This window comes from Rousettus aegyptiacus, unplaced genomic scaffold (genome assembly GCF_014176215.1).
Source record: "Rousettus aegyptiacus isolate mRouAeg1 unplaced genomic scaffold, mRouAeg1.p scaffold_m13_p_10, whole genome shotgun sequence".
NCBI classification, from domain to species: Eukaryota; Metazoa; Chordata; class Mammalia; order Chiroptera; family Pteropodidae; genus Rousettus; species Rousettus aegyptiacus.
The window spans coordinates 93,616,543-93,641,855 of NW_023416285.1; the positions used below are offsets into that span (position 1 = coordinate 93,616,543).

General features: G+C 49.1%; 1 protein-coding gene across 28 annotated transcripts in view; it reads right to left on the reverse strand.

The window, feature by feature from the left end:
- CELF2 (CUGBP Elav-like family member 2) overlaps positions 1–25,313 on the reverse strand; it is a 718,856-nt gene that overhangs the window by 33,962 nt on the left and 659,581 nt on the right. For 26 of the 28 annotated variants that reach the window (XM_036227159.1, XM_036227131.1, XM_036227123.1 and 23 more), the window contains 4 exons: positions 19,290–19,369; positions 14,930–15,088; positions 12,576–12,639; positions 4,040–4,174 (listed from right to left, as the gene is read on the reverse strand). In XM_036227159.1, the coding sequence (XP_036083052.1) occupies positions 4,040–4,174; positions 12,576–12,639; positions 14,930–15,088; positions 19,290–19,369 (438 nt within the window). The remainder of the gene's footprint in view (positions 1–4,039; positions 4,175–12,575; positions 12,640–14,929; positions 15,089–19,289; positions 19,370–25,313) is intronic. The other 2 variants (XM_036227160.1, XM_036227162.1) reach the window with 1 other exon arrangement.

Genomic DNA, 25,313 nt, shown 5'->3' on the forward strand with positions numbered 1-25,313 from the left:
TAACCTCCAACACTCCGCAAAGAAGCCTCACCATTTCCTTGGGACGTGCGTCTCTCACAGCCTTCAAGGAGGCAGGCGACATCTCGAAGATGGGGGAAAAGTACTGCCCAGAATTTAAAGTGAAAACTACTTGAGAAGTCAGCGGAGGGAACGGAAAAATGCTTCCTTAGCATTTTCAAATGCCTCACGCTACCGAAAGAAATTATCTATTACCCTGAAGTGTGCACTTGATTGAGTGCACTCACAGAAGCATCTGGAGAATTTTAAAACATGCTTTTTAAAATAAAGGAAAGAGAAGGTCAGCGGATTATCTGGTACGGGAACACAACATTATCTTTTAGACAGAAAATGCCAAAGAAATGTTCATGTGTGGTAAGACTAATGCCCTCTCCCAAGCTCTCAAAATTATCAGGCCAAAACAACAACTCTGCAAGCTGAGTAGGGGACAAGTATTACTATCTTTCTTTAAGACCTAGTTGCCTGCCTTAGAGATAATTTTGCCTCTTTATACCAACACAGAAACACACTCCTCAAAAACAGGTTCAAAACTGGTAAGAAGAAATGACCCAACGATTAATTAACTAAATAGGAGACTGAAGTAAACAAAAGAAAAATTATCCTATCAAAACAAAAGACAGGAAACACAATTAAATTAGGCTTCAAAAGACCCGGGAGAAAGTTATAAAGAACATATTATGCATTTACCTGGTCTTTATTCTTCCATGAGTTAATTTCTGATTTTATTCACGACCATCTGATAATTGCATGAAACATTTATTCTAACCATGGGCAATTTAAACCATTTTAATTTTTATTTCAAGGCCATGAAACAAAGGAACCTATATATTGCCTAAGGGGATTTTTTTTTTAAACAAAAATTAAAGCTTAATCTTTCATGTTTTAAATCGTAGATGGTTTAAAATCATTTATAATGCTGTAGGGAGACTTTCATAATATGCAAAATTGAAATGATAAATTTACAATTATGAAAAGAATTAGTAGTTGGGGGATTGAACTGTCCCTTTCCTTTCTAGACAGATTTGTCTGAAGCATAAGACGTCTTAAAAGAACAGGGCAGGTCCCAGCCCCGTGCAGGAGCGGAGCGGTGCAGTTAGGTTTGACTGGACTTGCTCATGGGGCAACAGGAAGCCCAGGCTTTTATTACTTAAAAAGTAAGTAAGGGCGCTGGCCTCGGGAACTGCTTCCTGCCCCTTTTATGACCCTGGAAATTGCTCTGATGAAGGGGAGTCATGGATTCTACTGACCGCATTTCTCTGTGACTTTGAAAAAGTCCCTGATGAAAATTTGACAAACAACTTACTTTCACTTTAACGCCAGATTTTTTAGTTACACTTAAGAAAAATATAATTGAAATGTAGATTTAAATCACTTCTGTGGCTACACTCCAGGGCACTAATGAAATACTTTCAGCTATTATGCAAAGCATCCCTCAGCAGAGAAGAGGAAATTCACTTTCAATGACACCCTGGTTAGCGGGATTTACCAGAATTTGTGGAGGGCAGATGTCAGGTTAAGAACAAGGGGGAAAGGACACTTTGCTAGTGGCGAATTCTCAGAAGAGCAGGAAGGAAAGAAATAACATCTCAGGACACACTTTCCCTTCCATTAAGGTCTCAGGCACAATCTGAACATGGTCCAGTATGTTTAAAGGTCCTTAACTCCCGTGGCTCTCTTCCTAGGCTGTCCGAGTACCCGCATTTTAAGAACGTTGTGACGTATTCGTGCTCCTGACCATCCTGGAGGGAATGGATGTGGGTCCGGTCACCCGCCACCCCGCCCGCCCTGCGCTTGGCACCGCGGCTCCCGCCTGCCTCACGGCCTCGCCACCGACTCTGCCCTGTGCCCGAAGGCCCTTCCCCGAAACCTCCGCGTGACTTGCTTCCCTTGCTTCTGGTTCCTGCCCAGGCGTCGCCTCGGCACAGAGGGCCAGCCTCCCTCCACCCCCTTCACTCTCTCCTCACAGCCCGTGACCCTCGGCGACGAGGCCCACACCTGCCCCACCCAGTCCCCGGACGGCAGGGAGCGCGTCCCTTCTGCCCAATGCTGTGACCCCAGCCCCTCGGGCAGCACCTACTACCACACTGACACGTAAGAAGCGTCATCTGTCAGTCACACGATCGTACCGATCGTCTCACAGCTGCTTTTGCACTTGGCTTCTTAGACTGACGAGTCTTTTAAAGGAGAAGGAAACGTTCAAATACTGATTCTGATTCCCCCAGGCACGTTCCGGCCCAAATACCACAACCAAGAACGTATTTTAATAAAGTCAGATGAACCCTCGCAGGCGAACAGGCCACACGCCCTTAAGTGCCAGAACGATGGAATAATTTTGATGTCACCACACTATCAAACATATCAAGGTTAAGTACTTTACGGGCTGATGGTCCAAACTGGGCTGTATGGCTCTCTGCCCGGTAAGGAACAGTTTTCATACGAAAGAGTCTACTTTCTATCTTGGTACCAATGACATGGTCAGTTTCTGCTGGTTATTTTTAATGAAAGGGAGAGAAGATAAAGGCCAAGGTTAGAAAAAATTACAAAAATTTATTTTTGCCAAAATAAAGTTAATGTTTCCCTTAAAAAAAAAAACAAAACTAATCCTCTTCATTTTTATATGAGCAAATAAAAAGGTGTTCAGATTTTGAGTCGCTTTTAGTTTTCTTCTCTCCAAAACATAGTTAAAAATATCGGCTTCTGACTAAAGAGTCCATAAAATGCGCGTGTGGCACTGCGGTATCCTAATGCAGTCATCGCGCGGTCTCTCCAGGAGAGACGAAACTTCTCATTTGAGAAAATACTTTCCAGTCTGCTTTATAGAACACATATTAGGGAGGTCAATTTTTAAATTTGCTTTAAGAAAAAAAAAATCACGATTATTTTTATCAGGGGCAATTTATGTCAAAAATGTTTACTTCTTAAAAAGGAGTGCTAAAGGATTTCTTTAAATAACGAAGGTATCATTGCATTGGAGCTACAATTTGATCTGTTGGGGCTAAGAAACGACCGAGTCGATTGATTTTTTCAGCGATGCTGTGTGTTGCCCGAGATGAGGGCCACACGGAGCCGCGGCACGTTTCTGAAGACGTTTTGGAGAATGAAGTGACTGGACCTACGGGCTGCAGCTCGGAGGTTCCAGCACAAACCCCCGGCTTCTCCCAAGGGTCTCCCAAGTGTCTCCCTCAGCACCGTGCTCAGGGAGATGCATTCGATCGAGTTTCACCAACCGGCCAGGGGCGGCTTCGCCGTCCGCCATGTGCTGGGCTTGCGTCTCCCATTCTAACAGAAAGCCCTGCACTATCACATAAAAGTTTTTCCGACACTTAGCTCATCTTCTGGGCATGGCCGGTGAGGGTCACGGGGTTTTCAGAGTTAGAGAGCTCGGCCTGGAGCCCGTCCAGCCCAGCTCCAGGGCCCGGAGGGGAGGGGAGGTCAGCCGGCAAGGTCTCGGAGACTCAGAGAGGAAGAGAAGCCAGGCGGACGTTTCTTAACAAACAAGGCCTGGTATCCAGGCAACCACATGGTGTCTGGCTGGTACGAAAAGCAAAATGGCATCTGCTTTGGACTAAGGCGACGGCACTGCTGGGAGAAAAGGCTTTGAGGGACGCGGCCTGGAACGTGACCAGGAATGGGCGCCGAGCACGGCCCCGCACACGCCACGCGGACTTCGAAATCAAACGCGAGGGTGGAGCTGGGGTGACTAGTAACTGGGATGAGTGGAGACTTTGGGATTTAACAGAGAATTCTTAAACCGCTTAAAAAAGAAAAAAATGACAGGAGAAGAAAGCGTGACCCGGAGATGGAGGCGCTCGGGGCGCCGAGGCTTCACGGCCAGCACGATTGTGACAAATGTGCATGTGCGAGAATGGGGGGGCTCTGACGGAGCCTCGTCTTTGCTTTATCCTTGGGGAAGAGACGCACGCACGTTTGGACTCCGGCTCTTTACAAATAAACGCTAAGTCGGCGAACCCCGGCCCCGGCCGCGTGCAGCCCTGTGCGCCCCGCTTCCCCGGGCTCTTACCGGGGCTCGTGAGGGCTCCCAGGGCGCTGCTCGTGGTGGACAGAGGGTTTGCATTGGTGGTGGTGGCTGAGGTCTGGGCCGCGGCCGCCGCCGCCGCCAGTGTGGCCAGGTTCTGCAGCTGCAAAGCGTTCATGCCTGTGAGGGCGAGAGAAAGCGCGTTAGCCACCGGCCTCCTCGCCAGGGTCCCGGCTCGCTGTGGCGCTGCCGTGCTAGCCCCGCTCGGGGCCGGGGGACGCCCCTGACTGGCCACGGCCAGGAGGGCCGCGGGGGGCCTCGGTCCCCACGCTCCACGGCCCCACCAGACGGGAGCGACAGCGTCGAGCTCTGAGGATGAGCTGGGTGGGCTTCGCGGCTCTGCCGCTCCTGGAGAAGCAGTCAACCCCTCTCTCCATTTCCTGTGTGCTGAGCGCTAACGTTAACTGCGTCTCACCTCGCAGGGCAGTTGTGCGGATGAAATGCGGTGATGGATGCAAATTATTGATAAGGCACAGGGACCAGCACCCAGCGAGTGGAAGCACCCAGCAAACGCCAGCCGCGCTGTCACTGCTGCTGCCGAATTTCTCTCTCCAGCCTTATTTTAAAAGTGAACTCCAGAAGTGTCCACAAGAGTAACTCCAGTACTAGCTGATGACCGAGCGAATGAATAAATGAAAATGACCGTGGCTTCTGTTTTCACTTGTGAAATATCTGTATTTGCATTTTAAAGGTATTTGTATTTTAAGGACGGATGGCTTTTAGCTAGAACAAATCCGTGCCTAGTGGAAGTTGAGGAAAACAGCAGAGAGAACCGAAACTTTGCAAGAACACGAGGCGTGGTCAGGAGGGGAAGGAGGAGGGGGAGGGGTGGGGGGGTGGGGGTGGTCTGTCGCAGGGAGCCCGTCCATGCCCCGGGCCGGCTTGGGGCCTGCGTTTCCCCCGTAAGCACTTTCAGAATATTTTCTGCTCCTCCCCCTTCTCCTGCTCAGTTGAAAAGTTCTCTGAACATTCAGAGTCTTTCTCTGTGATTCACTTCGTACATTTGAGAAGCAGGAAACAACAGTGTTCTCCTCTTATGAAGGGATTTTACGTAAGAAGATACTGGAGTTAAGGAATCAGCTTAATTTTTACCTTCTCACGTCTTAGCAAACGTCTCTTGAGCCAATTTGATCTGCGCTGGGGGGAGGGACCTGATGACAGACAGTCGGGGTGGCTGAGGGGTGAGGGAATGTCCTAGACGTGCCTGAGAGAGTCCCGAGCCCCTGCTGAGGCGCCCTCGGCCTGAGGACGGCCCAGAGCGAGCGAGGCTGCCAGGCTCCCCCGCCTGCCGCCGCCCGCGCGCCCCCCGCGGTCAGGACTGACCACTGAGTCCTTGCCATCGCTGCCGCCACGCCGGCTCTCGTTTGCTCAGAGCGGTACCGTCTTCTTGCAGAAGGCGCCCAGCCCCGTGGGCTTAGGGCGGAGGCCAGACACCTGGTTTTCAAGGCCCACCTAGTTCTGGGGAGTCTCAGAGGCTGGACGCAGCATCTGGCAGCCCTGTGAACTGCACCCTGCGTCCCCAAGCACAGGCAGCCGGGGACGAAGCCGGGGCCGCGTCTGAGAACATGCGGGCTGAGGAGGCGCTGGCCTCGTCGTCCGGGTTTGCATGAGAAGAACCCGGGGGACGACGGGAGCTGGCCTCAGGGCGGACCTGCCGGGACGCGGCGAAGGCTGGCTCTGGAAGGCGCCCCAATGCACCTCGCACTCGGCCGGGACGCCAGCGCGGGCTCCGAGCTACGTGCCAGGTGTGAGGAACGTGGGTACTGGCCCAGCTGCCCCTCCCGGCCCTCGAGTGGCTCGGGTTTCCTCGAACGCGTTAAGGATGTAAACCAGGGGACCAGACGATGTCCCCAACAGCTGGCTGCGCAGACAGGAGGGTTCGGTGCCGAAACCAAAACCACCACGCACATCTGGCACCGGTTAACGGGGCGCAGAGCCGCTGTCCTTGGGGACATCTTCGCGGACCCGCACAGGCAAGCGCCAGGATGCCCACAGGGCAGATCCCAGAGCCGGGAGGTGCCTCGCCCACCCACTGGGGTCAGAGGCTCAGGTCCAGCCGAGGCCTCAGGCCTCAGGGTCAGTGGCCTGGAACTCCGACAGACCGCCTGCCCTCCGAGACCAACGGCCTCATCTAACACGCACGCCCCCTGCGGGTCACCCGCGAGCTCCCTGGTCTTGTCTCTACCCCTGGCGGGCTCCGTTCCTCATGTCCCACTTCGACACCAGCTCCAGGCACTAAGTTCCTCAAGGACAGAGATGTTGTCTTATCCATGATCAAGTCCACCTAAGCCCTGCGCCCCAACCCCCCCCCCAACCACTGCTGTCAACACAGCAGGTGACAGACGACTCCATGTAGAACGAGTGACCCGGGTAACGACAGTGTGAACTTAGCTCAAACTGCCAGAAAGAGGACTGTCCACAGACCCAGCCGACCTCCTAGTTTTCTCCATTTTCCGTTAGCGCTTTAGTATTTACAGCGTAGTAAATACGGCTCCGGCAGCTGGTAGTGAATCCGTCCTCCGAACACTCACGACAGCCGTGTGTTCCTCACCCTGCCCACCGACACCCACCACGGGTCGCAGAGTTCGGCCAGCAGCATGCAGGTTCTAGCCCACCGCCCTCTCGGCTTGGGGACCCGGGCCAGGCCCTGTGGGCCCCTCCCCGTGCCCCCCGCCCTCCTGCGCAGCCTCTCCCTTCTTCACCTGGAGAACCCAGGCCGCAGGATTTCGGCTCTGGGTGCCACACTGGGGAGGCGGACGCTGTTCTACAGTCACACCGTAGGGAAAGAGGGAAATGGGCCAAAGGAGGCAGAGGGGATGAGTGGAGAGGCCACTGGGGTGCCCAGCACCTGCGGCCTTTGGGGGGCCCGTGGGGGGAGGGGATGGATGGGGAGAACCGGCAGAGGGCAGGACCCGTATCTACCTGCCCGCCCGTCTGTCCACTCACTCGTCCAGCGGTCACTGAGTGGCTATGATGGGCCAGAGCCCCCGGGCGGGGAGAAGCCAAGGACGGGAATAATCCTGGTTCGTCTGTTTCTGGAAACAGCGCAGACTCAGAGGCTCATTCTCAGCAGTGTCTGCTTCGCTGAGGATGGGGCAGAAGCCCAGGAAGCCCTGGGCAGCCCAAGACTTGGGGGTAAGTGGGGAGGAGGCCGGCGCCCATCCTTCTACAAGGGCCGGCGCCCTCACCACTTATTCCTGGGCAGGGGCGCTCGGTGCTCCGTGGCGGACGGGCCAGCTTCCTTCCTTGTTCTGCGAGGGGTCCCCATTTCCAGGCCTGACCCCACATTTCTGCTCAATGCCAAGGCCTTTCTTCCTCACCCTGTCCTATGCTCCTAGGCTCTGTGAGGACCTGCTTGCTCGGTTTCATTCTCTCTGTGTCCTTAACTGCCCCAGACTTTTCTGGCACGTGGACCGCATCGCCGTCCCTTCGGACCTGGGTGGCTGCAGACGCCTGCCCCCGGCCTCTGCTTCCGTCCCTGGGTGCTGGGCCAGCATTGGGACCCCCGGGCCGTCTCCATAGTGGCCTTCTGCTTGCTTTGAATTCGCATTCCTGGTTCTTTTCGGGCTCTTCCTTTGGCGTGTCTGTGAGTGTGCGTGAGTGTGAGTGTGCTGAGTGCACCTGCCCTTGCCTGCCTCAGCTGGTCCTCTGGCCTGCCCAGGTCCACGTTCTCTCTTGGCTGCTCCCACACGACAATCCGGAAAGGGCCCTGGAAGGGGAGCGTCCCCCGGAAAGTTCGCTCCGGTTTGGCAAACAGTCTCTTCCAGCAGAAAAACCACCACTTCGGACCTCACGAAAGAAAGCACCCTCCTTGGATGGGCGCCCCCCAAACTAGCGGCGATAATCTGGGTGACGAGAAATACACAACACTAGATAAGTTTTATGAAATCCAACAATGTGCCAAGATCAGGATGGCCAAAAAAAAAGGAAGTGGGAGAAAGGAAAAGTTGGGAATACAGGGATTCGCCATTCCAGTCATTATTTGGGAAAAGAAGGTCCTCAGAATGAAGAAATGATGCAGAAAACAGAGGCGCCATATGCCTACTTGAAACTTGAGATTTAAAAAAAAATTATTTATAAGGAGAAGGGCATGAAAATTTAATTTAATGTTCACCTTAGGTAATTTTGTGTCTTATTGTTCATAGCAATTACCATAAATCTGCATATCAATAAGCAAGAACAGATGTCAGTTGTTACAAGTGCTTGCCAATCAGGTCTGTTAGAGAGTGACAGATGGGTGGTTATGGAAGCAGCCCTCCTAAGGCCCATTAGCACGCTCGCAGGAAGTGTCTGCGTGGAGGGCGGGAGGTGGGCCCTGGGAGGAAGGGCCTCCTGGGGGTCCCGGATGCACGCAGCACGCCTCGCCTCGGGAGTGGCAGGTCCTCAGATGCCTTGGTAAGCATCTCCACTCGCCAAGGACACTCCGAGATGGTCTTCTCCGGGACGGATCTCGAACTGATGAAAGCCTCGCCGTGCTGTGGTTTGAAGCAAGCATCTGCACTCTACAAGTCTATGGTTACTTTAAACAACACAGACCCGGTCTTCTGAAAGGGAATTTAATTACTTCCAGCTTTACTGAGGGTCAGAAGGAAAGTGAAAGTTCTCTCTCGTTCGTCAAGAGATACTCTTCTTCGGCCACTGCTTTATAATCTCTATAATTTTCTAATTACAATCCCTCACTCCAGAAAAAAAAAAAGTCTCCTAAAAAAAAAGCAACCCATTCTTGATGCATTTCATGCTGTCCAGAAGGAAGGGAGGCAGTTTTTCTGTTACCGTCTCAGAACTGCATCTTTTTGAGCAGATTTGGGGCTTTCCTCTACAGTATTTACCCATAGTTTAAGCCTGAATTAGCTTAGACACTGAACCCTGTTTTACAGGCTTGGGGGCCACAGACAGCTCAGGTTTCGGGACCAGGCTCAAGTGTGGGAAATCTGGACCAGCCACGTACTAGCTTAGTGACTGTGGGCAGGTTTGCTCATTGACCCCTTTAAGCCTCAGTTGCCCCAACCTGTAAAACGGAACACAGTTTTGCAGCTGTAACTTAGCCTCAAAGTGGTGGCTTTGTCCTTGGCGTTCTGTGAGGATAAACGGCATAATTATTTCAAGCTCTGTTAGAAACTGTAAAATACTATCCTCGTTTTTCTAACTGGATGCTTTTTTTGAGATGATAGCTGTTATAGAGAAATTAAGAGCGACAAGCCGCCTTTCCCTTATTCCTTCTTCTTCAGGAAAATTCTGGACTCTTGAGTCTAAATTCAGACCCAGGTTTCTAAGATTTCAGAAATTTATGTAACAAATACCACAGATGAGTGAAAAACGGACAAGTTTCTATTAGAAGTTTGAGAGGGGAAACTGATCAAGTTCAAAGATGCACATGAAGTGTACATTACAAGCATTCAGCTCATAAAGACTTGATCCAATCTATTTTCTGCTTTCAAATTCCATATTTAGTAAAGATTCCTTTTTATAAAATCATGAAACACATTTAAAGAGTTATTTTTAGTTTGAAAGGAAATGGTTAGTTTCCTTGAAAAAAAAGCGTAGTTGATGTCTCATTCGATTTTATTGGTACAACTACCTAGTAACCTGTAATCTCAACCTTCTTTTTCTGTTTTTTTTGTTTTTTTTTTGTTTTTTTTTGTTTTTTAAATTTGGATTTATTTTCTCTACTAACAGCAAGTGTTTCACTCATTCGAATGAGATGTTTTAGACTCTGGTGATAAACCGCGGTCTCCTGAAGGACAAAGCACGACGTCTTCAGAGTCGCTCACGATATCACTGGTTCCGGAAGTGGGTGTTTCACAGCGTGTGAAGCTGGAGAACTTGCATCTTGTATGCGGCATTGGCTATCGGGCACTGTGGACGTGGCACCGGCACTTGAATCGTGTGGGTGCCCAGGCGTGCCGTGCCACAATCTCAGTCCCTCGACGAGCATCTTCGTTTCAGCCTCGAGCAGGGTGTGGGATCAACAAGCTCTTGGGTCCCTTCGTGACCCTTGCCCTGCATGTCGTGTGCCCGTGGTCTGTAACCTCCTTGATGTTGTATAAACTCTCTCATGCCAAATCCTCGAGGACTTGCCCGCGAACATACTGTCCTAACATGTTTTTTTTTTTTTTTGGCTTAAGTATAAGGCTAATGTCAAATTTCGTAATTCAAAAACCAGGCATTTAAACTTAAGTGCCAATGGGGATGTATCCAAGACATCAACTTGAGTTTGTTGGTTTATAAATTTATTCCCTCATCCACTCAGAAACAGTCCTGAGCCCTGCTCATGGTGGGGTCACCAGCCTGGGCCACATGTCAGGAAGGTGAGGGCCGAGGAGAGGAAGGAAGGGGCTCCGGGGAGCGGGGGGAGCGGGGGCCCCTCCCACGTCTTGGAGAAGGGGGCGCTTCCTCCACGGAGTGGCCTCTCAGTAATCCTGGGCGACATAAGTGGTATTGAGGCAAAAGTCAAGCTCGACTTTTGAGAGAAGACGAAAGGGCAGGAGGCCATTTAACTTCACCTTACTGAAAACACACATAACCCACACCACACCACGACGCTGCGAACGCTGAGGAAGCCGGGACCTGGGCGAAGGGGCACCCTTTCCGGAGAAACCGCCCAGCAGACGGAGCCTCGATGTCTACGCCCTGACACGCTACGTCGCCAAGGCGATGGCAGATACGCCTGGTCAGCTTGTGCAGACCAAGAGTGAATTGAACATGTGGACGGTTCAAGAAAGCGGCATTCTGCAAAGCCCGGCGCATTTGCAGGCCGCCTTTCCATCGGCGTCGGCTCCCGGCACCTCGTCGGGCGATTCCCAGGCACCCGCAGTCTTACACGAGCGCGCACAGCGTGCAGACGGCAGCACCCTGACCCGTGGCCGGCGAGGCAGAGGCGCACACGGCCTGATGAGAAACGACAGGGCACTCTCTCCACGCAGGAAGACACACTCGGCAGGAGCCCGCACACCCAGCGACCTGCTTTGCTATAATTTAACTGTGGGCGTGGGAGAGCCTGAGGCTTCCTTGAAGCAAAAACTCTCATTTGGGATCTGGGTGGGTCCATACTACGCGAAGAAAAACAAATATTGCATTGGCTGAAAAACGTGACAAATCTTAGCTTTTACTTCAGAGCTTGCAATGTGGAGGGGTTTTCTCTTTTTTTAAACCTAGAAAACTTCCTGAATATTTTACTTATGTCACTCCAATTCCCTTCAAAGAACTAAAAAGAAAGTAACCATTCAATGCGCTACTTGCTCTGAGGCCACTTCCCAAACTGTACTCACAAAGACACTGCTGAATGATTTAACCATTTAGCATTTGAACACAAAATATATATATTTTTTCTAATAATCCAAAAGCTGTAATCACAGACCAAGCTGGCAGTACCAGTAGGTTTAAAGCCCAGGGAATAATTCTGCAGTGTTTTTACTGTAGGCCAACATGTCCCACCAGATGAGCGACCGTTAGCCCGCGAGGCGACAGTAAAAGTCTGGGCTGACGGTCCCAGAATACGTACGAGGAGAAAGCTCTGTATGCTCACTGAAGAGTCTTTCCAGGCCCATTCAAAGTGCATCAAGGAAAAACCAAGGATGTGCATTCCAAAAAAGATAAAGAGAAAGGAAGAGTTTCATAGGGGCAGATAAAGACATCTCGCTTTTACTTTGCATACTCGGGTGTCCTTTCGTTGACTCTGGGTGTCCTTGATTAAACAAACTGCCTGCTTTTAAGGTGCCAAAAACCGGTTCTCCTCGTGCCCCATCCCCCCAACCCCTTTGGAGTCTAACAAGGAAGAAGCTCTCCCCGTCCTCGTCCCCGTCCCTGTGGCAGGTTCACGGCACCTGGGCGCGGATTTACTGCACGGCCTGCATCCCTGGCCTGGTGGTGAGGAGATGGGCCTGGAAGGTGACCCCGCAGGAGTGACCTTCCACTAATCACTGCGCCTCCAGCACCCACACAGCTCGTTAGAAAGGGAACCGCTTCGTGCGCTGGCTTTCAAATCCAGCCACGCTCGGATTTTCTCGAGAACAAAGATCACACGTCCGCATGAAGCTTCCGACGCCCAGCCCTGTCAGCTGGGGGACTAAAGTGGAAACGGCACCCTGCTAGTTGTCTCTGGTCATCGAGTGATGCAAACCGCCTCAGAGACAGGCCTGCCGTCTGGGCTTTCACGATGGAGGCCAGGACATTTTTATCGACTGCCTGTTGTTAAAACTTTAGAGGGATGCTAATCGTTTTTGGCTGCCCTGGATAAAGGAATCTTGTTGGAAATTCCCCAGTAACCAATCCCTTAAATAAAAAAAAAAAAATGAGTATGCTATGCAGGTAATCTCGGCCCCTCCTGTAACTGTGGGAAATGCCGGAGGTGGCAGAGTGACCTGCCAGCAGGGATTCTAATTTTACCACCTCGCCCAGAAAGCGAGCAGGACTGGTGATTGCTCTTTGTTGTTCTTTTCCCTGCCGCTGTTCCTTGCCCTCTGAACCCCGCCTCACCCCCAAATTCAGATGGCCGAAAGGAGAGGCCCGGTCCACGACTCACCAGCCATTTGCTGAATCCCACTGAATGCACCCAGGTTGCTGGAGGAGGTGGCCTGCTGCAGGAGCTGCAAAGAAGGGAGAAAGGTGCGTCAGCACGGCGCGGGCACGTGGCCCAAGCAGCTTCCGGATCGAACCGCGGACACGTCCAGTTTCCGTTACGTGGCTACAGTTGGTCGCTCCTGTCTTGCGCTGAACGGAAGGTTCCCAGAGTCGGGGCTGTAAATCAAAGTAACGTCTAATCTCTGCTAAGCGATAGACACCGGGGAAACTCAATAACATTGCTGCCTTAAAACAATTAATCAATGTACTCTTTTTAACAACCAGGTGTTAAATCCATTGAAGCCAATGTGGCGTGACTAATGCTCTCCCTCTGTAGTCTGGTAGTTCCTGTAACTCATCCCTGTCAATCAAGGCCCATCCCTTGCTCCTTCCCCCGCCCCTCACAGCGCCGTTTCCTTCATCCTGTATGAGAAGCATGTGGATGCACTGACTCTTGGCCCAACACGGAAGTCGTAACTGCGGACACAGACGTGTCTATTCACAGCCATGACTGTCACGTGACCAAGACGGCCGCCATTCATTCTGAGATGGCCCTCGCCAGCGCAGAGAAACACACTATTTGTCAAAACTTAGAAGCATCTGATGCGATGTCCACTGACACTATGCATTGTAAGTATGTCAGCATCTTTTTAAAAAAGGTGAACATATCTGTGAAAAGATGTTTGCATTTCTCCTAGAGGTTTCAAACACACCCTCCTCCCGACACATAGAATCAGTAAGTACCACAAGGTAAAGCACATGGCCACTGTCCAAAAGTGTGCCTTTATTTGCCCAATTGATTTGAATGACAGGTTGACACACTTAGGCGCTATCCTAAGAGTCTGACTGGATTCACTGACGTTCTCGTCCCTGTAAAGGAGATGAGTGCAGACGTCGTTGGTATGTGGGTACAAGCACATACAGTGACCTCCTCTGTGCACATGTACGTGGGACCAAAAAGCACAGATCTACCACATTTATGACTGAAAACTGGTTACGTGCTTTGGAGGAACAACATGAATTCGCTGTTTAAAAAAATAGCTTTCAGAATTTCTCTGGAGCTCTGCGAAACACTACAGCAGAGCACTGTCATTCGTCCGGGCAAGTCAGTTCATGATGTGTGTGACTACCGGCTGCCTCGAAGAGTGGGTATCGGTGGCTAACTAAACCAAAGGCTTAGTGACGATGACAGTACGGGGATGAACACGGTTCCCAGAAAAACGTATCTCATGTTCACTCACCCCTTTCGACTTGCTGAAATGTATTACCTGTGTGTATCACAGACGGACAGACACACACACACACTCACACACACACACTCACTCACACAAAGAGGGGGAGGAACAGGGAGGAGCCCGGAGTCCTCCATTCTGGCTAAGGAATACCTTATTTTGGTTTGATTGCTTGGGTTTCCCATTCTCTTGTGGTTGTAAATCCTTACTTTTCCCTATTAGATGGTTTTAAAAAATTAACGTTAAATAAAAGAGCTTCGAAGATACCCTGAGGAACTCATAAACCCTATGCCATTAAACAGATGGTCTGTGCACAAGCTTAGGAAAAAAATCCAAACAAATTATTAAGTTAGACTCATTTGTTTCTTCATAAAGTTTCTAGACTGACAGACCAAGGAGAGACACGGCAGAGCATACATAGATTTCAGCGGGACACGGCGCAAAGGCTCTGATGGCGTCTTCGTGGACCTGATGGAGAAATGGCGGGCAGATGGGAGTAAACTTGGTCGACGCGGGAGCTCACGCAGAGGGGCGGACCCATCTGACCGCCGGTGGCGCGATCTTGGGTCGAGCGATGTGACCTTTCTCAGTCTCCATTTTCTCACCTGTCTGAGCAGGGTGGCCTGACTTGTCAAGGCCACAGGGAAGACTGGCTACTTTACAGAATGGTACAGGGTCTGCTACAAAGAAAGGCTAATGGATGATATCATCCTGAGAGGGACAGGTAAAGGTCACATGACAAGAGTCAGGACACACACACACACGCACACACACCGCTGCAGCCATGCACACAAACACACGGGCGGAGGCTGGACTAAAAGGATCTATCTCACAATTTGAAACTATATTAACGAATTAAATCAGTCACATGCTCATGCTAATCCGCTTACGTCGGGAAAATATTCTGCATCGGAGCTGAGTTCGATCATCTCCTAAGATTCAAAATGTTCCCCCCCGCTGCCCTCCCAAGTGAACTCTCTAGTGCCCTTTAAGACGAGCAGGAGCAGCCTGTGAGCACTCAGGTATGGATGCTCCTCGCCCCCCCACTCCTGGGCACCACTCGCGGACGGCCCCCAGCACTTACCGCCAGGTACTGCGGGGTGAGTCCGCCCAGACCCGTCAGGTTCCCCCAGGTGGCAGTGTTGAGCTGCTGCATCTGCTGGGCCAGCTGCTGCTGGAGGCGCCTCTGCTCTTTGTCCTTCTGAGTGTCCGCGAACTTCACCACAATAGGCGAGGAGCAGCCCTGTGGTCAGACACAGCGGAGAGTGAGGGAGTTACAGCCTGGCCGGAGCCGCTCGCAAGACTGAGCTGTCAACCTAGCTCCCTGACCTATCCTGGAGCACACGGAATGGTCTGCAAAGGTTTTAGAAATGGTTCGATCCTCCTTCTTCTTTGCTGAACAACCAACAACGACAGAAAATTCCAGAGACTGTCACTGGCTCCTCTGGGTATCTGGTGGTCGGTGAAGCCATCTGCCTTCTTGCTCTGATTATGAACCTGCCTCTCCTTCCTTCTTCGTGTGTCTTCCTGCGACCTCGCCGGGGCCTCCTCGGAGATGAGAGGCCTCCTTTCTCGAGGTTCCCTAATTCAGCTTCACGGGTCCCTTGTCTGAACGACAGACCTGGTCCGTGTGTCTGCCTGTTCTCACGTGTGAGCAGGGGACAAGGAGAGGGAATGAAAGTGTCTCTCATTCATCTGTTTTTTTGTTTTTTGTTTTTTGTTTTTTTTTTGCACTCTTCCCCGTTTTCAGCTACGCATGTTTAAACCGTGGAGCTGCGGGGATCCTATCGATCCAGCGGTGTAATCGGAAGTGAGTTGGTTTCAGAAACGTGGATGAAGGAAGGAGATATTCAGAGCACAGGCACTGACCGACGTAATAGCTCCCACGTTCTGAGAAAGACTGTTCTTCCTCCTGCATCGCAGCTACCCTATCAACAGTCCCCAGAGCTACCGAAACCCGAAAAAAAAGGAAAAAAAAAAAGGAAAAAAAAGGGGAAAAAGTAATCTTAAATGACAGGAGGAGCCTACTTGGCTTCTTTTCTATCTTCACCTTTCTCGCAGCTTCTATCGATTTCTAAAAGGGGCGGGGGGTGAGAAACGGCCGAGGTTACACGACAGGGCGATTTCCCGCTGGACGCAGGCAAGATCGCCGGGGAGGGCGGGGCGGGCCGGACGCCGCCGAGCCCTCCAGGCCGGAGCGCCGTCTGCCCCCCGCACGGGGCCAGCGCTCGGCAGAGACGGGCTCGTCCCGCACTCGCTCCCCTCCTCCTTGGTGCAGCCCGCCTACACACTTCGTCACAATTCAAGCTGGGAAATTCTGCTGAGGTAAAAAGGAGGAGTTCTACCCCAGTGATTTAAAAAAAAAAAAAAAAAAAAAACCCACCACCGATTTTCACTGAAACTCGGCATGATAATCGACCTCTCTCACTCCTCTCAGAAGTTTTATATTTCTATTTAAATGAGCCTTTCCTTTCTCTTCCCTTTGGGTCACTTTTCTTTCTCCTAGAAAACAGACTTGCCTTTTTTTTTTTTTTCTTCTTGTCACCTTGGGTAGTTATTGGGGATGTGACTATGAATGCGTGAGGCTATCATGTCTGCTATGATGAAAAAAAAAAAAGCGAGAAAAATGAGGTGACCGAGTGTTGGACTTCCAGTGTCTCGCTGCTCAGGTCTGGTCACCAGTTACAGTACAGAATGTTAAATGCCAGTAAACTGCATAAAAGTAATATTTCTACCATCAAAAAAATGTGCTTCATTTTTCTTCATCTGCTCCCCATTTCAGTACTTCATACTTTAAAGAGGGCAAAATACTCTGAAGATGAAAATTATAGAGAAAGGGTTTTGCATGGAAAAAGGTTGTTATCCTATCAAATTTGTTCCATAACAAATTATAGCATCTCTTCCTCATAGTACATTTACTGTTTCTTTTTCTTCCTTAAACATAAAAAAAAAAAATGCTATAAAAGAAGAAAATCAGGCCAATGATTATAGCTCAGAAAAAACTTGTTTAAACCATGAAAGGGAAAAATGGGACAGGGACAGGTCGGGGGACAGTGGCAAAACAGAAGGTACAATATCAAAAATTAATTATTTTGGAGAACGTGTTCTTTTAAACGTTAACATCCGCATCATTCTGAACTCGAATCTCTTAGATAATCCATCTTGGTTAAAGATGTGAGCCAGAGTCCTGGAAATAATTTAACTCATTGAAAAAACAAACCTCGGTTGGACAACTAAAACGTAACTAACTGCATAATGTATACTTCTCCATTTAAGTGTCAATATTTTTGAATTAAGCAAGACATGTAGGTGTCAGAGGGCCCCTTTTTTTTTTTTTTTTTTTTTTTGAGAATAGATGTTTGGATTAATACAAATGTGTCAAGTTTGATTTTTTATGACTGAGGTATTAATGACGGAGGATCCAGGGCTCCTCACTCTCTCCAGCAGAACCTCTTCCTCACGTGAGCTGAATACTCCTTGGGTCGGGTCCATGCCCAGTTCTGCTCTGTCCTTGAGCCCCACTCTGTGTGAACACAGGACCCTGACCCCGCTGCAGCTCTCTCCGCCTCCACTCAGGGGGCTCTGAGTGACGGAATGGGGGCGGCAGTGTTCCTGACAGAGCTGACGGAATTTAGGCTAAATGAGTAGCTAAGGTGAGACCAACTCAGGTACAGATCACTGAATTACTGGAAATGAAAATAACTGAGGATGAAACACGTACATGGAAGAAAATACAGGCAAAGACTTTCTTTTTTCCTAACGGCACTTCCATTTTACTCTCCAGAGTGACATGCAGCTGGCAATCGGACTGATCCACAAGGGCGGATCAGCTGAAGCCCCTAGAAAGGGGGCCAGAACCAGCGGCACGTGTGTCATGGCATGTTGTACAAGTGCTGCTAATGACCTCTTAGCATGGCTGCTTTTCACCTGTGCTTGCCTGCAGGTGGGGGCTGGGGGGAGGGTAGGAGTGTCTTAAAAATGCATTGCACTGAAAGGAAAACACAGCGATTATATAAGGTATGTTAGGAATATAGAAGTCAAAATGAAGTTCCAAAAAGACAACAGGCTTTGCAATGCTGATATCCAAACTCAGAAAAGTACAGTAAACACGTAATGACAATGCCATGCACACTCCTCCCCTCCCCACGCACCTTTTGGCTCACTGTAAAAAAAAAAAAAAGTGGCCCACAAAACAGGACACATAATGAGCACTTAGCTCCCAGCATGCTTTGGGAGATGCAGCATTGCAAAAAACAAACAAAACAAACAAACAAAAAAATACCACCACCGCCCCCCCCCCAAAAAAAAATGGAGGCAAAAAAAGCTCAAACAATCAATAAAGAAGTGTTTGCAACATTACGTAAACTTGAAAAATTTTTTCCCAAAAGATGGAAAACAGAACCTCGGATAACAGCACAAGGCCACCCGTGGAAGAGACCGCCCACGCACAGATACAGTGTATGTAGCAGCCGCGCTCCGGGGGGCTCTCAGACAGTACAGGATAGTAACAGCGTATCACTCTCGGAAAGCTCTTGTGCAAAATTCTGAAAGGCCATGACCCAAATCACAGACTAAAAAGACAGAAACATCTATCTGCATTGGTGGGTAAATACCCACGCCAGTGTATGGATGTTCCCCTAGAGCCACGATCTCCCATTAGGAGACCAAATTTGAGCCTTTATGTTTTTTGGTTATTGGTCATTTTTTTTTTTTTTTTAAAGTAAGGAGACAAGTCAAATTTTTCAGGGGACTCTCATCGACATGGCCATTTTCACTGGTTCTGAGACGTGAGAGAAGTTGTAACTTTCTCCACCATTCTCGATGCAAAAATATCATTCTGTTGGACCTCCATAATTAAAAAGAAAAAAAAAAAAAGAAAAGAAAGAACGAAAGAAAAAAGAACCCTGTGAGTTAGCACAGGGCAAGCTGCAATTTGGGGTGAGGCTGTTCAAGCTTAATTTGTGCCCACCCTGGGCTGGGGAACGGGTGTGACCCTTCAGGGCCAACGTGGCTGCACCGTGACTTGTCACTGCGGGCCCTGGGCCACTGTGAGAAAAGGCTCAAAAAATCATGGCAAGCAGGTTTCTTGTCCTAAATGCACTTCAAGTCATTAGGGGAAAAATTGAGAGAGAGGGAGAAAAGGGGATGGGGGGGGGGAGAGAGAGAGAAAGAAAGAGGGAGGGAGGGAGGGAAGGGGACCGAGAGAGAGGGAGAGGAGAGGAGAGGGGGAGGATATGACTATGGATGAATGGAGAGAGAGAGAGAGAGAGAGAGAGAGAGAGAGAGAGAGAGAGAGAGAGAGAGAGAGAGAGAGAGAGAGAGAGAGGGGCAGTGAAAGTTTCAATCTGTGATTGTCATGTGAACAATCCACACAGGAGAGAATTGCGTTATCATTCCCCATCATTTGCACAAAGAAAACAAAGAAAGGGCAGATGATACAGTACCTCCATGGTTTGAGACTGATGCATGGCTTTGATTGCATTCTGTGCCATTGCCCTTGTAGAAAATGTGACAAACGCACAGCCTGTGGGAAACAAGGGGACAGGGAGCAGGAAAGACAAAAAACAACAAGACAAAAGGGTTGGACGCTTGTTAAACCAACACGGTCTACGAGAACTGCCACAGGACGACACTGTTCTCAGTAGTACATGAAAATAAACAGCTTCTCGCTTGGGTTTCGGCTCATTTTGCTTTTTATGCACAGTGCTGACTTCTGAATCTGACCGCAGCAGAAAGATGTTGATTGATTAGTTTATTTTTTTAAAAAAAAAATGGAGACGGGGGAAGAAAGCTGGGTGCTCTTTTCTTTCTTTTTTTTTTTTTTTAGCCACGGGGTTTGGAATTAGCAAGATCTAGTTTGCATTTTCTAAAATAAAAAGTTGCTATTTTACATTTCTGCCTGAGTGCTCATCTTTTCTTAGGGCACCCAGACACGAGAGCTCTAGATTTCAAATTTTAGCGTCGATTTCTAAGCAGCAAATAATAAAACCTTCCCAGCAAGGGCAAATGAGCAAATAAATTCCCAGAGCCCAAAATGTCAGCAAATAAATATATCTGATCTCTTCTGAGTAGTTAAAAAAATATGTATGTATAAATATACATTGATGCCATTCAAATGCAAACCAATATACCAAATGCTGTACAAACCAGTACTTATTATGGACAAAAATAAACGTTCTATTACTCTGAGAAGATTTAACAGTGCATATAAAGCAAAATTCTAAAATTTGCATTGGATTTTTTATTTGTATAGCATCTTCATGACCTTTGAAAGTTGTGACTTCTGATACGTATCAGAGATTTGACCTAAAATCTAACATTCACAAGACAATGTACATTTCTCTGAATGTTTCCTGTGAAACCCATTGAACTCTCCGTGGCTATTTTTTCTCTTGTTCTGTGAAATAACTAGAATGTACAGTGCCTCTTACTGCTCCTTGAATCACGATGGCCACCGAGTAGGCCACTGCTCCAACTACATGGCCCATTGCCTTTTTCACTAATAAAAACACTGCCTTTTGGAATTTACATTTTATTCATCATGTACCCTTGGGCTTCCTCGAGAAAAAGACTGTGAAATTAATGCAGATTCAGGCTGATTTTATAATAAAACCACAGCACACTAAAAGCCCGGCTAAAGCCACGCAGACTTATTTCGCTTATGATCTCTGATGACTTATTTAAAAGAACAGTGATTTTCAGCTTCTTTAGCCTTGCCCCGTTTGAACTTAGGTTTCAGAGAACAATTTAACGTTCCACTCAATTTCCTCAAAGCATTATTATTATTACTACTTAAAAGATTCCCAAATGAAGCAGATCTAAATGCTGAGAGGCCTGTTGTCATCCCAGAGTAGATGCAGGGAAGCGAAATTCTCGCCTCGGAAATGCGGGAGGGTAGCCCCCGGGGCCAGCAAGCCAAACGGAACGTTCTACATCCAAACACCCAGCGACTGTTTGGTCCGTGTACACCCATTTGTGAGCTACGAGCTATATAGTTCCTTTTTTCGCTCTGCACGTGGACCTGGTCAGATGATCAAGTCAGGGCTGTGTTCGTTTAATCGGATGGCAGCGCCTGCCCTCTGAACCCAAAGCGCAGCCACATCCGGTCATAAAAACAAGCCGATACTTTTTTTCTTTTGGCATGACGCTGTCATTTCTAATACACAAAAAGCTCTCTCGGTGCATGGGAGATCCATATCACATTCACCTCCCAGTTAGACTGCTGGCCTTCTGAAGCCTGGAGCACAGCTCGCGATGGATGCTGAGATGTTTCATGCAGCTCTCTGAAGCTTTTAAACAAGCTGCCTGTGCCTGTACTGGCTGCAGCTTTTGTCATCAATAAAAGCAATTGGGCACCCTTCTCCAAGGCACCTGGATGATGTGTGTAATAGGGTGTGAGGCAGATGACAGTGCCTCTACGGGCTTCCACGTTGATAACTCAGCTCTAAGATGACAGCGTCCCAAATTCACCGTCCGTTCCACAGTAAGCATCTCTTCAAAAATATTGTCATTATCACTGACATTATTAACAGAGGAAATAACACTGAGCGTTTTCTTTTTTCCAGGCCTTATCTTGAGACTATGGTGGAGGCAAAAGCAAATAGTGTAACGGAAATGGGACCCGAAACCATGGGAAGCCTGGACTAACTCTGCGTTTAAGAGCCAAAGGGACCGTTCCGCTCATTTCGTTTGCTCTTCTTGTCCAGGAAAGTGTGCCAAACTGACAGTTTCCAAACAGAGGTTAAATGCATAAAAAAACATATAAAATGTCAGCAAAAACCAATCGGGCACCGTTTATGCATTCACTCCAGTTTTGGAACCAGCAGAAATTTTGTAAATAACAGTGAGAGAGATATAGTAATTAACAGGTCTCCAAAGAAACGTATTAGCACTAGAACAATAAAATTATATCTCCATAAACTCAACCCGTTGCCCTTTCATCTATGAAACCTGCAATTAAAGCCCGACTGATGCTTCTAATTATACGATCCTCATCCCATCCAAAAAAAAAAAAAAATGATCTGACAAATCTGATGACTTCTTTAACCTTTTTACTCGATTGGCAGTGCTGCAGTAAGAGCGAGGTTGTCTCTTTAGGGGCTCTGTCAAGTTCTGTACTGTGTGCTGTGCTCAATTACTTACAAGAGAAAATTACTGTGTCATTTATAAAGTGAGAGCGCGTGCTGAAAAATCTCACTCTCTACGCTGCCCAGGATGAAGTTAAGCAACTTTCAGGACCAAATGTGCGTGGGCTGGTAGCTTGTTAACCTTTGTAATTTCTCTGAAACGGGAGGTCATGGTCATGTTATGGCTAAGTTTCAATTTTCTTTTCAACACTGCTGACAAGGTTGTGATGGTTTTAGGATTAGGCCTCAAATCTGCGGCATTTCGCTAAGCTCTTCCCACCAAGCCTGGCTGCCAGCTCCTCCTCCAAGCCACCCGGACAGCGTCCCGCTGGACAGGAGTAACTGAGCCGACTGCCCCTTCTTCTTCTTCTAAGCATGGGCTTCTGGGTGCAGTGGGGTTCGCTAGGTCTTGACAGGACAACTGCTCTGCTCTTACAGGCTCAGTTCATGCCCCAACTTTTCTAGACTATTGTCTACGCTGTGTCAGTGGTCAGTTCTCTGCCTGTTGACAGAAATGCAAAAGAAAGTAGATCGGGGAGAAAAGACATAGGTGCCAAAATAATGAAGCTGCATTTTTTTTGGGGGGGGGGCGCTCGGGGTTAGTTAAGACAGCCTGTATATTACTGTCTTAAAACCTCTAAAAATACATTATAGCAAAAAAAAGAAAAAAAATTTCCATCTGTAAAAGCGGCCAACCTGCAATTTACACCTTGCAATTATTTATCGTCTCCGCTTGCAGAATGTCAGCGATTGCTAACAGAAGAGGAAAGGAGTTGAATCGCTCTTACTTCGGCAAGGTTGCCTTCTTGCTGCTCAAACAGATAAATGATTGACTGGGGAAAGGTTTCTCAAAGTAATTTCCTCCTACAGACAGGATCTAAGGGAAGCGCACAGCCCTGTCACAGAGAAGATCCTGGAACACATCTATTACACCTGTCATTTCAGTTGAAAGGGTATCTTAACTCTCGGGTGTTCCACCTCTTCTCTTGGCTGCGAGAGCGCGTTTTCAGAGAAATGGACGAATCCCTTGCTCTGCACCAAGGTGCAGGCACTTCTGAAAGCACCTAACGCTGCTAGGGTCGCTCACTTTTCTGCTCCTTCTTTGAAAGAGGCGCAGCGGGCTGGCTGCCTGCTGTATTTCAGCTGAAGGAGGCGTAATTTAAAATAACTCATGCAGCATGAAGGAGATTTCAATCGATGGAGAACTTGTTTATAGATTCCCATCCAGCCGAAAAAAGATCGCGAGGCAGCCAATTTCCCTCCCTGTATCTGTTTTAGCAGTGGCGGGGGTTATTAAACATATGCTATGGGTATAATATTGGAGCTTCAAAACTGATGCGCTGAAGCACCATCCCCGACGTCTATTTAAAATGGGCATGGAGCGATCATTTGTTTATAGCAGCTGAGGTTACGTGCAGGCTAGGACTTAACGGTTGGCAAAATAGCATTCTTGGAATGAGACTGAAAGACTGTATTCAGACAAAGACGACAAGATGTGATTAATAACCCAGGGGGGATCCGATTAAAGTTTCTACGTGTCTGAATGCTTAGGTGCCATCCACATGGGCAAGTCCAAAGTCTCGTGATCCAAACCGGGTCTCCCGCTGTGTACATGTTTCAAGAGTCGAAAGCCCTATCCTAACATCCTGACCAGACTAACAAAAAACAAACGAGAATTTAATGGCTGAATCCAGTGTGTGCTCGCCAACATCCCTAAAAATATTGCCAATTCATTTGTCCAGGGTCTTGGCAGGAGAACGTTGGAAGATCATAAACAAGGCTAGAATATTCCTCAACAAGCAGACAGCTACCTTAAATGGCAGTGGAGATGCGACTCCGGTTTATGGGAAAGAAAAATGAAATACATTTTTTCATTGTCTCTGAGTTACAGATATTCAGTTGCCATGGTGCAGAAAACTCTGTAAACTGTACCCAAACAGTCCGCGCGGACTGTGGGATCATGGGTAAGTGAGGACATGTGCATTTTAGGAAAATCGACATGTCACATGAACGCACCGGCTCAGAAGCCTCAAGCTTCGGTTCTCAGAGCAAACACCTGGCTGCACTGGCCCCGCGTGCCCGAGGGGAGGGTGGGGGAGGTGCTCGAACGCATCTCACACCGGATTTTCCGAGCCAGGCAGGAGGGCGCAATGGGCTGCCGCCCGCGAAGGGGAAAGTGGGTGTTTGGATGTGGGCGCACTGTGCGGCTAACGCGGGGCGGAGCCCTGCTGTTTGCCGGTGGCTTCGATGTGCCCGGGGGGTGGGGGGGTGGGGGTGGGGGTAGGGCGAGCGCTGTCTCTGTGGTCACGACAGCTTCCTGGGCGTGTGGCGGGGTGAGCTCTGGGATGCAGTGTAGACTGGGTGCCGGTGAGTAGTTAGTCGGTCAGTGGTCTTCTCTGCCAATAGGCAGACCACGATTTTTTTTTTTTTTTTAATTTAAAAAGAGTGATTCTAACTGAGAGCACAGCAGGGCTTGACGGGTAAAAAGCCGTGGGCCCTGGCAGCTCATGAGTCAGGGGGAAACTGAGTCAGCGAGCTCGGAGAATGCTCCGCTCATACCCATCCGGGAGGAATTTCCACCATGGTGTGGCAGTGAACGGCTCGGATGCCCGTGGGGAGCCAGAAACACGAACCGCACGAACCGGCCCCTCTGTCCTCCTCACTCTTGTAGCTGAACCAGGAAAAGCAAAAAAAAAAAAAAAAAAAAGGTGACCTTCTCATGGTGCCTCTGCCTCACCGTGACCAACTGGTCTGACCTAAAACCTTCTGGTCCACGAGGTGACGCCGCAGCTCAGCACGAGAAGGCGCTTCTCAGAGCAGCCGGGCTTCCCTCCGCCTCTGTCTCGGTCGCTGAGTTTTGAAAGGGCGGAGCCGGCGACGGGCGCTGAGGCCGGCAGTGCCGAGCGCCCTTTCTCTGTGGCGCCACTAATGGGAGGCAGTTATTAATATTTGATTCAAAGCTGCGATTCTTTAGCGGGAGCGGAGCGGCGGCTTGGAAGGGACGCGCTCCTCGAACAGACGCGCTGATCCGGGAGCGGCCCCCAGGCCCGGGACTCCCCGCGTCCTGCTAAGCGGAGACTCAGACTCGCCACTGTCTGTCTTTATGCTTCAGAACAAATGGTCACAAATGAGTATTTCCTTTTTTTGCCATAGGGAATTCTCATCAGTTCGCCAGAAATTACTTCTCCATTAAAAAAAAAAAAAGAAAAATCTAAGAGGGCGGGGAGGGAGAGTCTATCCCCTACACGGAGCCGGCGTCCGCACTAAACACCGATGAGCGTCTTCCAGGCCACTTCCGTGCCCAGTGCTGGCTAGTCAGCCGCAAGGCTGATCAAAGTGGCC